Source organism: Chiloscyllium punctatum, chromosome 2 (genome assembly GCF_047496795.1).
Source record: "Chiloscyllium punctatum isolate Juve2018m chromosome 2, sChiPun1.3, whole genome shotgun sequence".
Taxonomy (NCBI): Eukaryota; Metazoa; Chordata; class Chondrichthyes; order Orectolobiformes; family Hemiscylliidae; genus Chiloscyllium; species Chiloscyllium punctatum.
In genome coordinates this window covers 3,639,304-3,654,626 of record NC_092740.1, presented here as the reverse complement: position 1 = coordinate 3,654,626, position 15,323 = coordinate 3,639,304, and the positions used below count along the sequence as shown (strand labels likewise).

The following is a 15,323-nucleotide window of genomic DNA, read 5'->3' as shown; positions in this document are numbered from 1 at the left end:
CTGTGCTCCCAACCCAATCTAGTCCCACCTGCCACCACCTAGCCTATATCCCTCCAAACCCTTCCTGTTCATATACCCATCCAGATACCTTTTAAATGTTATAATTGTACCAGCCTCCACCACTTCCTCCGGCAGCTCATTCCACACACACCTAATTGCCCCTGATGTCTCTCTTATATCTTTCCCCTCTCACTCTAAACCTATGCCCTCTAGTTCTGGACTCCCCGATCACAGGAAGAGACTTTGTCTATTTACCCTATCCATGCCCCTCATGATTTTATAAACCTCTATAAGGTCACCCCTCAGCTTCTGATGCTCCAGGGAAAACAGCCCCAGCCTGTTCAGCCTCTCCCTGTAGCTCAAATCCTCCAACCCTGGCAACATCCTTGTAAATCTTTTCTGAACCCTTGTACGTTGCACAACATCTTTCCGATAGGAAGGAGACTAGAATTGCACGCAATATTCCAAAAGTGGCCTAACCAATGTCTTGTTCAGCTGCAACATGACCTCCCAACTCCTGTACTCAATACTCTGACCAATAAAGGAAAGCATACCAAACGCCTTCTTCACTATCCTATCTACCTGTGACTACACTTTCAAGGAGCTATGAACCTGCACTCCAAGGTCTCTTTGTTCAGCAACACTCCCTAGGACCTTACCATTAAGTGTATAAGTCCTGCTAAGATTTGCTTTCCCAAAATGCAGCACCTCACAATTTATCTGAATTAAACTCCATCTGTCACTTCTCATCCCATTGGCCCATCTGGTCAAGGACAAGCTCACATCCAAATCATTTATATAAACGATGAAAAGTAGAGGGCCCGGCACCGATCCCTGTGGCCCTCCTCTGGTCACAGGCCTCCAGTCTGAAAAACAACCCTCCACCACCACCCTCTGTCTTCTACCTTTGAGACAGTTCTGTATCCAAATGGCTAGTTCTCCCTGTATTCCATGAGATCTGACCTTGCTCATCAGTCTCCCATGGGGAAGCTTGTTGAACGTCTTACTGAAGTCCATATAGATCACATCTACTGCTCTGCTCTCATCAATCCTCTTTGTTACTTCTTCAAAAAACTCAATCAAGTTTGTGAGACATGATTTCCCACGCAGAAAGCCATGTTGACTATCCCTAATCAGTCCTTGCCTTTCCAAATACATGCTGAAAATGTGTTGCTGGAAAAGCGCAGCAGGTCAAGCAGTATCCAAGGAGCAGGAGAATCGACGTTTTGGGTATGAGCCCTTCTTCAGGAATGAGGAAAGTGTGTCCAGCAGGCTAAGATAAAAGGTAGGGAGAAGGGACTTGGGGGAGGGGCGTTGGAAATGCGATAGGTGGAAGGAGGTTACGGTGAGGGTGATAGCCCGGAGTCGGGGTGGGGGCGGAGAGGTCAGGAAGAAGATTGCAGGTTAGGAAGGTGGTGCTGAGTTCGAGGGTTGGGACTGAGACAAGGTGGGGGGAGGGGAAATGAGGAAAATGGAGAAATCTGAGTTCATCCCTTGTGGTTGGAGGGTTCCCAGGCGGAAGATGAGGCACTCTTCCTCCAACCGTCGTGTTGCTATGGTCTGGCGATGGAGGAGTCCAAGGACCAGCATGTCCTTGGTGGAGTGGGAGGGGGAGTTGAAGTGTTGAGCCACAGGGTGGTTGGGTTGGTTGGTCCGGGTGTCCCAACCAATTTCCACCTCGGAACCCGCCAACCACAAGGGATGAACTCAGGTTTCTCCAGTTTCCTCATTTCCCCTCCCCCCCACCTTGTCTCAGTCCCAACCCTCGAACTCAGCACCACCTTCCTAACCTGCAATCTTCTTCCTGACCTCTCCACCCCCACCCCCACTCCGGACTATCACCCTCACCTTAACCTCCTTCCACCTATCGGATTTCCAATGCCCCTCCCCCAAATCCCTCCTCCCTACCTTTTATCTTAGCCTGCTGGACACACTCTCCTCATTCCTGAAGAAGGGCTCATGCCCGAAACGTCGATTCTCCTGCTCCTTTACTGCTGCCTGACCTGCTGCGCTTTTCCAGCAACACATTTTCAGCTCTGATATCCAGCATCTGTAGTCCTCACTTTCTCCTTTCCAAATACATGTACATCCTGTCCCTCAGGATTCCCTCCAACAACTTGCCCAACACTGACATCAGGCTCACTGGTCTATAATTCCCTGGCTTGTCCTTACCGCCCTCCTTAAACAGTGGCACCACGTTTGCCAACCTCCAGTCTTCCGGCACCTCACCTGTGACTATCGATGATACAAACATCTCAGCAAGAGGCCCAGCAATCACTTCTCCAGCTTCCCACAGAGTTCTAGGGAACGCCTGATCAGGTCCTGGGGATTTATCCAGTTTTATGCATTTCAAGGCATCCAGCACTTCCTCCTCTGTAATCTGGACATTTTTCAAGGTGTCACCATCTATTTCCCTACAGTCTATATCTTCCATGTCCTTTGAAACATCTAAACCTTAGAACATCAAAACAACCATTCCCGCCCCTATGATATCCAAGTCTCCGTAATGGCCACAACATCGTAACTCCAAGTACTGATCCATGCTCTAAGTTCCTGATACTTCATGTGTTAAAATAGACAGACTTCAACCCATTACACTGACTGCAACTTGATGGACAGAGAGATCTGGGAGTGCAGGTCCATTGTACCCTGAAGGTGGCTGTACAGGTGGTCAAGAAGGCATATAGTATGCTTGCCTTCATCGGACGGGGTATTGAGTATAAGAGCTGGCAGGTCATGTTAAAATTGTACAAGACATTGGTTCGGCCGCATTTAGAATATTGTGTACAGTTCTGGTCGCCACATTACCAAAAGGATGTGAAAACTTTGGACAGGGTGCAGAGAAGGTTTACGAGGATGTTGCCTGGTCTGGAAGGTGCTCGCTATGAAGAGAGGTTGAGTAGGTTAGGTTTATTTTCACTAGAAAAAGGGAGATTGAGGGGGGACCTGATTGAGGTTTACAAAATCATGAAGGGTATAGACAGGGTGGATAGAGACAAGCTTTTTCTCAGGGTGAAGGATTCAATAACTAGAGTTCACGCGTTCAAAGTGAGCAGTGGAAAGTTTAAGGGGGATATACGCAGCAAGTACTTCACACAGAGGGTGGTGGGTGTCTGGAACACGTTGCCAGCAGAGGTGGGAGAGGCAGGCACGGTAGATTCATTTAAGATGTGTCTGGACAGATGCAGGAGCAGGTGGGGAGCAGAGGGATACAGATTAGATTCCCTACAGTGTGGAAGCAGGCCCTTTGGCCCAACAAGTCCACACTGACCCTCCAAAGAGCACCCCACCCAGACCCATTCCCCTACATTCACCCCGACTAATGCACCTAACACTACAGGCAATTTAGCATGGCCAATTCACCTAACCTGCACATCTTTGGACTGTGGGAGGAATCCAGAGCACCCAGAGGAAACGCACGCAGACACTGGGAGAACACATCATCGTAGCTCCAAGTACTGATCCATGCAAACTCCACACAGACCTGAGGTGGGAATTGAACCCAGGTACCAGGCTCTGTGAGGCAGCAGTGCTAACCACTGAGCCACTGTGCCACCCCAATGCTTAGAAATTGGGTGACAGGTTTAGACAATAGATTTGGATCAGCTCAGGCTTGGAGGTCCAAAGGGCCTGTTCCTTGGCTGTAAATTTTCTTTGTTCTTTGTTCTTTTAGGTGCAACCCATCCTCCTTGTAAAGGTCCCACCTTCCCCAGAAGGTATCCCAGTGATTCACATATCTGAAGGTCACCCTCCTACACCAGCTCTGCAGCCACGTGTTCATCTGCACTCGCTCTCTATTCCTCACCTCACTAGCACGTGGCTCTGGTTGTCCTGCCTTTTAGCTTCCAACCTAACTCCCTATATTCACTTTTCAGATCCTCCTCCCTTTCCCTGGCTATGTCATTGGTACTGATGTATACCATGACTACTGACTGCCCACCCTCCCCCTGAAGAATCCAGAGGACTTGATCTGAGACATCCCTGACCCTGGCACCCGGGAGGCACCATCCCATCCAGGAGTCTCACTCACAACCACAGAATCTCCTATCTGCTCCCCTAACCATTGAATCTCCTATCACTATTGCTCCCCTATTCTCCCCCCTTCCCTTCTGAGCCACGTGCCAGAGACCTGGCCGCTGGTAAGGTCTGGTAAGCTGTCCCCACCAACAGTATCCAAAGCTGTATCGTTATTATTGAGGGGAACAGCCACAGGGGAACCCTGCACTGTCTGCCTGTTTCCTGCTAGGACATTTTTTTTCAGAGCATAGGAGACCGAGGGGGGACCTTATAGAGGTGTATAAGATCCTGAGAGGCAGGGATAGGGTCAATGCACTCAGTCACCGGCAATCTTTTTCTACAACCACTACCATCAGAGAGAAGGTACAGAAGCCTGAACACATACACCAGCCGGTTTCACAACAGTTTCTACCCGACTGACGCTAGAATACTGAATGGACTCACAAACTCTTAACATTCACCTGTACCTGTGGTGTTTTTTGTTTTTGCCGCTGTTTACCTATTATTTACTATCTGTGCAACTTAACTCTGTGATCTGTCTATTGCTTACAAGACAGAGCTTTTCACTGTGCCTCGGTACACGTGACAATAAATTCTATTCAATTCTTTTTCCCAGGGTTGGGGAATCAAGGACTAGAGGGCATCAGCTTAACGTTAGAGGGGAAGGAATAAAAGGGAACCTGAGGGGCAGCATTTTTACACAGAAGGTGGTACGCATATGGAATGAGCTGCCAGTGGAAGTGGTTGAGGTGGCTACATTAGCAAGATTTAAAAGGCATTTGGTTAAATACATGGATAGGAAAGGATTAGAAGGATGTGGGACAAGTGCAGGGAAATGGGATTAGTGTGGATGGACATTTTGGTCAGCATGGACCAGTTTAGGCTGAAGGGCCTGTCTCCATGCTGTAGGACTCTATGACTCTATTTTGGTGTAACCCGATATATTGTAAATCCACTCGTGGGAGATTGATAATAAAGTGGCACTTGTCAAATTGTATGTTTCTGTGAAAAGGCACGTGGAGGGAGACAGAGCTACCTTTGATCCTGGGAATGCCGAGCTGCACCAACATGTTCACACTGTGTCCACTCTCATGAAGGATTTGGGAAATTTCGTCAAAGATCAGATAGTGGCTCCCCCCTGCAGGCAAAACATGGGAGGAATACAGAGAACATTTAATCAGACAGAGCTTTTACTCACATCCCCATACACAGTCTATTCCCAATTGAGCAAATCTCAAGACTTCCCTTCACTGGTCCTGACCCAAGTGACTCCATCCCTGGGGGCTACTGTCCTGATGTACACAGCTTTACCTGCAGCCCACACTCCCACGTTTGAATGGGCCCCCTCTTTATATCCTCCCCTGACAGGACAGTGAGTTGGAGCAGCAGCTTCTCGGGCCATTCCAAGGTAGCCCCGCGATTGCTGTGTTCTGAGGATGATGATTAATAATGCAAACTTCCTATTCCAGGATTTCATCTCCACGAATGCTGCGGGATCTGCTGAGTTTTCCCAGTGTTCTCCATGTTAGTTTCAGATTTCCGAAATCCACAGCTCTGTGCTTTGGTTTTGAATTAGAAAGGTTTGTTAAGGTGACAGGTGACTGAACTTACCGATCAGGATAACTGTCAGGATCTTGGCTGGTTCGGTCAAGGTCAGATGGACAGAGATAAAAGCCAACAGCAGAAGCTGCCCTCTCTGCACCATTGTTCAGTGATCCGAGCAGCTCAGACACCATCAATCCCACACGTTCCAGTCAGTAACCTGCTGCCAGGATACAGCCGCAAAGATTGACAAAGAAGACAACGACTACAGGCAACACACACCAACCTGGAGACAAGGGAGAACATCATGAAGGATGATTGAAACAAAACCAGCAGCAACTCAACAATATCCTCAATCCCCAACACACAGCTCGCCTCCACTATCCAATTACACCCCCACCCCCGCCACCAGCTCCCCCCACCCCACCCCTACCATCCAGCTCCCCCCACCCCCACCCCCACCATCCAGCTCCCCCCACCCCCACCATCCAGCTCCCCCCACCTCCACCCCCACCATCCAGCTCCCCCCACCCCCACCCCCACCATCCAGCTCCCCCCACCCCCACCCCCACCATCCAGCTCCCCCACCCCACCCCTACCATCCAGCTCCCCCCACCCCCACCCCCACCATCCAGCTCCCCCCACCCCCACCATCCAGCTCCCCCAACCCCCACCACCAGCTCCCCCATCCCACCCCCACCCCACAACCACCACCAGCTCCCAACCTCCCCACCACCACCACCAGCTCCCACCACCCCCACCCCCACAACCCAACCCCACCCCCACTGCCCAACCCCATCCCCACCACCCAGCTCCCCCCACCCCCACCACCAGCTCCCACCACCCAACCCCACCCCCATCACCCAGCTCCCCCCACCCTCACCACCCAACCCCACCCTATACCCCAGCTCCCCCACCCCCAACCCCACCACCAGCTCCCCCCAGCTCCCCCCACACCCATCCCCTCACCACCCAGCTCCCCCTACCCCCCACCACCCAGCTCCCCGTACTCCCCACCACCCATCTCCCCACCTCCTAACCTCCTGAATCCAATGCCCTCCCTACCCCGCCACCTCCAACATCTGGTTTAACCCCCCCCCCAGTTGTTGTGGGTCTGGAGTCACGTGTAGGTCAGACTGGGTAAGGATGGCAGTTTCCTTCCCTAAGGGACATTTGTAACCCAGATGGGTTTCTCTGGCAATTGGTAATAGATTGATGGTCATCATTAAATTCAAATTCCATCATCTGCCGTGGTGGGATCAAAACCCGAGGCCCTGGAATGTTCCCAGGACCTCTGGATTAACAATCCAGTGATAATACCACCAGGCCAGATCCTCCTTTATCCAATCCCAACATAGGTCTCCTCTAGCCCTCTGACCCCAATGACCTGGTGGAAGTTAGCGGGGGGCTTTTGGGAGATGTGGGACATCAGTAATCTACAGAGGTAGAGAAATAATCTGGTAAATCAGACCTTAAGGTGATATTGGGATGAGTGATATCTCAGCAATAAAGATTGGAGGGAGGGTCAATATTCACTGATGTGGTCAGACCAATCAATGTTAGCGTGAGCGAGAACTGACCTCACCCTCTCAGTTCCTACAGCCCTATTACATCCCAGTAAAAAAAACACTTCCAGAGAAACAGCAACAGCCCACAGGAGACATGATCTCACCACAGTGCTCAAACCAATGCATTACACAGGCACTGCTGTCTGTCCACACCTCATCCCCATGTGCCCTAACCTCAAGCCAGTGATCTTCAGTGGCATGTTAACACCGAGTTCAGCAATGTTTGGTGAAACGATTTGAATTATTTTCCTTGTATTGTGCATCACTTACACTTCAATTTCTTTGTACAGTGATATCTATCTAACTTAGATTAAACTTCCCCACAATAACACTCCCACTGCACTGGGCCCAGCCTGTCAAGGTGAAGCTGGACCCTTTAATACTGTTGTTCCTGACCCTCTATCCCTGCTGTTCCTGACCCTCTATCCGACTATTCCTGACCCTCTATCCAACTATCCCTGCTGTTCTTGCCCCTCTATCCCTGCTGTTCCTGACCCTCTATCCCTGCTGTTCCTGCTCCTCTATCCCTGCTGTTCCTGCCCTTCTATCCCTCTATCCCTACTGTTCCTGACTCTCTATCCCTGCTGTTCCTGACCCTCTATCCCTGCTGTTCCTGACCCTCTATCCCTGCTGTTCCTGCTCCTCTATCCCTGCTGTTCCTGCCCTTCTATCCCTCTATCCCTACTGTTCCTGACTCTCTATCCCTGCTGTTCCTGACTCTCTATCCCTGCTGTTCTTGCCCCTCTATCCCTGCTGTTCCTGACCCTCTATCCCTGCTGTTCCTGCTCCTCTATCCCTGCTGTTCCTGCCCTTCTATCCCTCTATCCCTACTGTTCCTGACTCTCTATCCCTGCTGTTCCTGACCCTCTATCCCTGCTGTTCCTGACCCTCTATCCCTGCTGTTCCTGCTCCTCTATCCCTGCTGTTCCTGCCCTTCTATCCCTCTATCCCTACTGTTCCTGACTCTCTATCCCTGCTGTTCCTGACCCTCTATCCCTGCTGTTCCTGCCCCTCTATCCCTGCTGTGCCTGACCCTCTATCCCTGTATCACTACTATTCCTGACCCTCTATCCCTGCTGTTCCTGCCCCTCTATCCCTGCTGTTCCTGACCCTCTATCCCTGCTGTGCCTGACCCTCTATCCCTGCTGTGCCTGACCCTCTATCCCTGTATCACTACTATTCCTGACCCTCTATCCCTGCTGTTCCTGCCCCTCTATCCCTGCTGTTCCTGACCCTCTATCCCTGCTGTGCCTGACCCTCTATCCCTGTATCACTACTATTCCTGACCCTCTATCCCTGCTGTTCCTGACCCTCTATCCCTGCTGTTCCTGACCCTCTATCCCTGCTGTTCCTGCCCCTCTATCCCTGCTGTGCCTGACCCTCTATCCCTGTATCACTACTATTCCTGACCCTCTATCCCTGCTCTTCCTGCCCCTCTATCCCTGCTGTTCCTGACCCTCTATCCCTGCTGTTCCTGACCCTCTATCCCTGCTGTGCCTGACCCTCTATCCCTGCTGTGCCTGACCCTCTATCCCTGTATCACTACTATTCCTGACCCTCTATCCCTGCTCTTCCTGCCCCTCTATCCCTGCTGTTCCTGACCCTCTATCCCTGCTGTTCCTGACCCTCTATCCCTGCTGTGCCTGACCCTCTATCCCTGTATCACTACTATTCCTGACCCTCTATCCCTGCTGTTCCTGACCCTCTATCCCTGCTGTTCCTGACCCTCTATCCCTGCTGTTCCTGACCCTCTATCCCTGCTGTTCCTGCCCCTCTATCCCAGTTGCCCCAGCACCAGCTACAATAGCTGACATACCTGAAGCTGTGTTCCTGTACCCTGCTTCACACTGGGCACTGACCTCCATTATCTTCTATTTCCACTCTCACTGATGTTCTAAACCTTTACAAGGCACTAGTCAGGGCCCATTAGAGACACACACCTCCTCCCTCACCTCCATCCAAGATCCTAAAGGAGCCTTCCAGATCCAAAGTTTTACCTGCACATCCACTAATATCATTTATTGTATCCGTTGCTCCCGATGTGGTCTCCTCTACATTGGGGAGACTGGGCACCTCCTAGCACAGCGCTTTAGGGAACATCTCCGGGACACCTGCACCAATCAACCACACCGCCCCGTGGCCCAACATTTCAACTCCCCCTCCCACTCTGCCGAGGACATGGAGGTCCTGGGCCTCCTTCACCGCCGCTCCCTCACCACCAGACGCCTGGAGGAAGAACGCCTCATCTTCCGCCTCGGAACACTTCAACCCCAGGGCATCAATGTGGACTTCAACAGCTTCCTCATTTCCCCTTCCCTCACCTCACCCTAGTTCTAAACTTCCAGCTCAGCACTGTCCCCATGACTTGTCCTACCTGCCTATCTCCTTTTCCATCTATCCACTCCACCCTCTCCTCCCTGACCTATTACCTTCATCCCCTCCCACTCACCCATTGTACTCTATACTACATTCTCCCCACCCCTACCCTCCCCTCATTTATCTCTCCACCCTTCAGGCTCTCTGCCTCTATTCCTGATGAAGGGCTTTTGCCCGAAACATTAATTTTCCTGCTCCTCGGATGCTGCCTGAACTGCTGTGCTTTTCCAGCACCACTAATCCAGAATCTAGTTTCCAGCATCTGCAGTCATTGTTTATACCCTGTTAGAGACAAAACAAAATCTGCAGATGCTGGAATCCAAGGTAGACAGGCAAGAGGCTGGATGAACACAGCAAGGCAGGCAGCACCAGGAGGGAGAGGGACACAGCAAGGCAGGCAGTATCAGGAGGGAGAGGGACACAGCAAGGCAGGCAGTATCAGGAGGGAGAGGGAACACAGCAAGGCAGGCAGTATCAGGAGGGAGGGGGACACAGCAAGGCAGGCAGTATCAGGAGGGAAGGGGACACAGCAAGGCAGGCAGTATCAGGAGGGAGGGGGACACAGCAAGGCAGGCAGTATCAGGAGGGAGGGGGACACAGCAAGGCAGGCAGTATCAGGAGGGAGAAGGAACACAGCAAGGCAGGCAGTATCAGGAGAGAGAGGGACACAGCAAGGCAGGCAGTATCAGGTGGGAGAGGGAACACAGCAAGGCAGGCAGTATCAGGAGGGAGAGGAACACAACAAGGCAGGCAGTATCAGGAGGGAGGGGAACACAGCAAGGCAGGCAGTATCAGGAGGGAGAGGAACACAACAAGGCAGGCAGTATCAGCAGGGAGAGGGAACACAGCAAGGCAGGCAGTATCAGGAGGGAGAGGAACACAACAAGGCAGGCAGTATCAGGAGGGAGAGGAACACAACAAGGCAGGCAGTATCAGGAGGGAGGGGGACACAGCAAGGCAGGCAGTATCAGGAGGGAGGGGGACACAGCAAGGCAGGCAGCATCAGGAGGGAGAGGGACACAGCAAGGCAGGCAGTATCAGGAGGGTGGGGAACACAGCAAGGCAGGCAGTATCAGGAGGGAGAGGGACACAGCAAGGCAGGCAGTATCAGGAGGGAGGGAGACACAGCAAGGCAGGCAGCATCAGGAGGGAGAGGGACACAGCAAGGCAGGCAGCATCAGGAGGGAGAGGGACACAGCAAGGCAGGCAGCATCAGGAGGGAGAGGGACACAGCAAGGCAGGCAGCATCAGGAGGGAGAGGGACGCAGCAAGGCAGGCAGCATCAGGAGGGAGGGGGACACAGCAAGGCAGGCAGCATCAGGGGGGAGAGGGACACAGCAAGGCAGGCAGCATCAGGAGGGAGAGGGACGCAGCAAGGCAGGCAGCATCAGGAGGGAGGGGGACACAGCAAGGCAGGCAGCATCAGGAGGGAGAGGGACGCAGCAAGGCAGGCAGCATCAGGAGGGAGGGGGACACAGCAAGGCAGGCAGTATCAGGAGGGAGAGGGACACAGCAAGGCAGGCAGTATCAGGAGGGAGAGGGACACAGCAAGGCAGGCAGTATCAGGAGGGAGGGGGACACAGCAAGGCAGGCAGTATCAGGGGGGAGAGGGACACAGCAAGGCAGGCAGTAGTCAGATCCCAGCTGGAATACTGTCCTGGTCTCCTTGTCTAAGATGTACTGGCATTAGAGGCAGTCCAGAGAAGATTCACTTGGCTAATCCCAGGTTTAGGGGACTGTACTGAGTTGAGGTTGAGTAGGTTGGGCTATTGGAGGTTAGAAGAATGAGAGGCGACGGAATCAAAACATTCAAGATTCTGAGGGGGTTTGACCATTTCCCCTGGGGGAAGAGTCTAGGAGGGTGTCACCTCGGGTAGTAGGGGTTGTCTGTTTAAGACAGGGGTTGGAGAAATTTCTTCTCCCCTAGCAGAGTGACTCTGTGGGAAATTCTTTACCTACATGCGGCTGTTGAAGTAGGATCATTGAGTATTTTGAAGGCTGACAGGGACAGATATTGAATTCGTGAGGAAAAGGCAGAAATCTGGAGTCAGGAATGATTAGATCAGCCATGATCCCATTGAATGGCTGAGCAGACTGGATGGGCTGAATAGCCTGCTCCTAAATCTGACAGTGTGACCCTGAGGATAATGCAGGGATTACTCCTGGTCAGCTCTGATCATTCAATTCCTGCAGAAACTCAACATCTGCCTCTTTCTGTTACTGGTTACAACAATTTGTGGCTTACTCCCTTCCTCCTGCCCAACATCTGCACTGTCTCCAGAATGTTCTCTTAGCCTGGCACTGGGCTGGCACTTCAGGCTGAGTCACTCAAATGAACAATCCCTCCTTCAATGGGGGAATTTCCTGGAATGGTGATGTTACTCTATCCTGTTCCAGCTGGTCCCAGCGATGCCTTGGTTTCACCAGCAGTCCCTTCAGGTATTGTCTCTGCCATCTCTGTCTGATGCCAACTAGTCACTCAAACAGTCCAGTGCTTCCTGCCCGTTTCTGATGGCCTGTCACTGGCTGAGGTGATAACCCAGGAATGTGTTCAGGATCTGCAGGCAGCAGCTCTCAGGCTCTCAACCAGGATCGAGAAATGTCTCTAAAATAAAACTGCAAATGCTGGGGATCAGAAAAAAAACACAGGAATTCCTGGGAGGTCTGGCAGTTTCTGCGGGAGACAGAAACAGTCCATACTGCCACTGTGGTGTGACTTGTTCTGAAGAGTTAAAAATCACACAACACTAGGTTGTAGTCCAACAGGTTTCTTGGAAGTTCCAAAGAAGTCAGACCGAACTTTAAACTCTGCTTTTCTCTCCGCAGATGCTGCCAAAGGTGCTGAGTTCCTCCAGCATTTTCTGTTTCGTTCTAGAAATTGCTAAATTCCTCTCTAAGAATCTGGTTTCCCCAGTTTTAACAATTCACTTTAAGGATTGCCTTCAGGAGCTGCTGCTATTTCCATCCTGTTCGGGCTGAGAGTCTCTGTCGCTGGTTATTTGATCATTATTGAACCCTCCCATTATTTCCTAACCAGCACACCTCTCCGATTCCACCCCACCCTCACACAATGCGAACACTGACCTTGGGGGGAATCCCTAGCTCGGTGTGTGTATGTGATTGTGCGGCTGGTGGGGGCAGACGTCTAAACTACAGCAGTGGCTAGAAAATCCACTCCTCTGTTTTCCTCATATTCCAGTATTCCCTTTTGCACAAAAACACACACTCCCCTGGGATCTGAGCGGAACTTTGTCCAACTTTCTCCATTTTTAAAGAAAAAAATCACGACTCGTTTCTCTGAAGGAAGCTGCCACAGAGTGTGGGGAACTGGGGGTTGCAGGAAAATGAGTGAGGGATTGTTGCAAACGGGAAACGACCACCCAAGCAGGAGGGGAGGGTCTGCAAGTGCTCGGTACTTACTCAGAAACAGATTCGCAGCTCAGCCCCAGAGGCAGGGAAACTGCTGTGCTCAGCGACTTCCTCCTAGGATTAGTAAACAGAACCGGGTTACACGCGAGACCAAAACTTTACACCAGGAAATGAGAGACTGCTCACAATCCAAATCCCAAACACGTCAGTGATCCCAATTTCATGTGACACCAGATCCTACTGGCAAGGAGCAGGAGTCAGCTCCCCCCACCCCCAGAGTACTTCGGGAACCTCACAGGGTCAGAAACAGGCCACTCAGCCCCACAGAGTCTGCAATCCCAGGTTCACCAGCAGGAACTCTCTGGGCCACACTCTACAAATTTGTTCCTTTTCACGATTTGGAGATGCCGGTGTTGGACTGGGGTGGACAAAGTTAAAAATCACACAACACCAGGTTATAGTCCAACAGGTTTAATTGGAATCTCCGAAAGCTAGTGCTTCCAATTAAACCTGTTGGACTATAATCTGGTGTTGTGTGATTTTTAACTTCGTTCATTTTCACGTTATGGTCTGATGGCGTTCAGACAGTCTCTTTTGACCCTCCCCCTCCCCCACCAACACCCTCAGACAGTACATCCCAGACCCTAACCCCTCGAGTGAACCTCCCCCTCCCCCCACACTCTCAGACAGTACATCCCAGACCCTAACCCCTTGAGTGAACCTGCCTCTCCCCCCACACTCTCAGACAGTACATCCCAGACTCTAACCCCTTGAGTGAACCTGCCTCTCCCCCCACACTCTCAGACAGTACATCCCAGACTCTAACCCCTTGAGTGAACCTGCCTCTCCCCCACACTCTCAGTCTAGCCCAGAGCAGTTTCTGAAGAAGCTGATCCTCAGTGAGCCATTTGCTTCCTTCTGGTTAGTGTTGAAGTTAGATCACTGGACAGTGGGAATTACTATGACCTATTAGTAGTTAGTTATTAGTTAGCACGAGTTACCATGATTAGTCACTAGTTAGTGCGGGGATGATCTGAATGGGGGCGGGATTAGCCCGGATCCTGGCCCCGCCCCCGTTGCCACAGAAACCAGCAGCGTCCATTCGACTCAAAACACATGAGGAACCAATCAGCGTCGCAGAAGGGGTGACGGGACAGCTGTGACCGACCAATGGGAGAGAGAGGGATCGGGGGGGGGGGGGGGGGCCGGGGGAGGGGGGGGGGGGGGGAGGGGGGGGGGGGGGGGGGGGGGGGGGGGGGGGGGGGGGGGTGGGGGGGGGGGGGGGGGGGGAGGGAGGTGAGAGAGAGAGAGGCAAGGTTCTGGTCCATCGGGGCTTCGGGAATGACCGGGGGGGGGAGATTAATATTCACCAAGACCAGCGTCAGGCAGAGAGAGGGAGGGAATGTGAGGAGAGAGAGGGAGAGGGAGGGAGAGGGAGGGAGAGAGAGAGGGGAGGGAGAGGGAGAGAGAGAGAGAGTGTGAGAGAGAGAGGGGAGTGTGAGAGGGAGGGAGAGAGGGAGGAAGTGTGAGAGAGAGAGGGAGTGTGAGAGAGAGAGGAGGGAGTGTGAGAGGGAGAGAGAGGGAATGTGAGAGGGAGGGAGGGAGAGAGAGAGAGAGAGGGAATGTGTGAGAGAGAGAGAATGTGAGAGAGAGAATGTGAGAGGGAGGGGGGGTGAGAGAGTGTGTGAGGAGAGAGAGGGAGTGTGAAAGGGAGAGGGAGAGAGGGACTGTGAGAGGGAGGGGGAGAGAGGGAATGTGAGAGGGAGGGAGAGGGAGGGAGGGAGTGTGAGAGGGAGGGAGAGAGAGGGGAGTGGGTGAGGAGAGAGGAGGGAATGTGAGAGAAAGGGAGAGTGAGAGAGTGTGTGAGAGAGGGAATGTGAGAGAAAGGGAGTGAGAGAGAGAGTGTGTGTGAGTGAGGGAGAGGGAGAGACTGGTTCTGGTCCATTAGGGGTTTCGGGAATTACCGTCGGGGGGGGGGGGGGAGATTAATATTCACCAAGACCAGCATCAGGCCAGAGAGAGGGAGGGAGAGAGAGAGAGTGTGAGAGGGAGGGATGGAGAGAGAGAGAGAGAGAGAGAGAGGGAGGGACGTGAGAGAAAGGGAATGTGTGAGAGAGAGAGGGAATGTGAGAGGGAGGGAGGGAGAGAGAGAGAGTGAGTGTGAGAGGGAGAGGGAGGGAGAGAGAGAGGAAATGTTTCAGAGAGAGAGGGAATGTGAGAGAAAGGGAGAGAGAGTGAGAGGGAGTGAGAGGGAGGGAGAGAGAGTGAGAGGGAGGAGAGAGAGAGGGAATGTGAGAGAAAGGAGAGAGAGTGTGTGAGAGGGAGAGGGAGGGAGGGAATGTGAGAGGGAGGGAGAGAGAAGGAGGGAATGGTGGGAGAGAGAGAGGGAATGTGAGAGAAAGGAGAGAGAGAGTGTGAGAAGGAGAGGGAATGTGTGAGAAAGAAAGGGAA

The 15,323-nt window shown here is 52.3% G+C and overlaps 1 protein-coding gene across 3 annotated transcripts in view; it reads right to left on the bottom strand.

Moving 5' to 3' along the window:
- Window positions 1-13,928, bottom strand: part of LOC140493945 (UDP-glucuronosyltransferase 3A1-like) — a 34,813-nt gene extending 20,885 nt beyond the window's left edge. Inside the window, exons 1-4 of one of the 3 annotated variants that reach the window (XM_072592905.1) lie at window positions 13,874-13,928; window positions 12,924-12,986; window positions 5,629-5,845; window positions 5,054-5,155 (exon numbers count right to left, since the gene is read on the bottom strand). In XM_072592905.1, the coding sequence (XP_072449006.1) occupies window positions 5,054-5,155; window positions 5,629-5,722 (196 nt within the window). In that variant the 5' untranslated portion in view covers window positions 5,723-5,845; window positions 12,924-12,986; window positions 13,874-13,928. Of the gene's footprint in view, window positions 1-5,053; window positions 5,156-5,628; window positions 5,846-11,748; window positions 12,511-12,923; window positions 13,100-13,873 lie in introns of those variants that run through there. The other 2 variants (XM_072592899.1, XM_072592909.1) reach the window with 2 other exon arrangements.
- Between the last annotated feature and the right edge of the window lie 1,395 nt (window positions 13,929-15,323).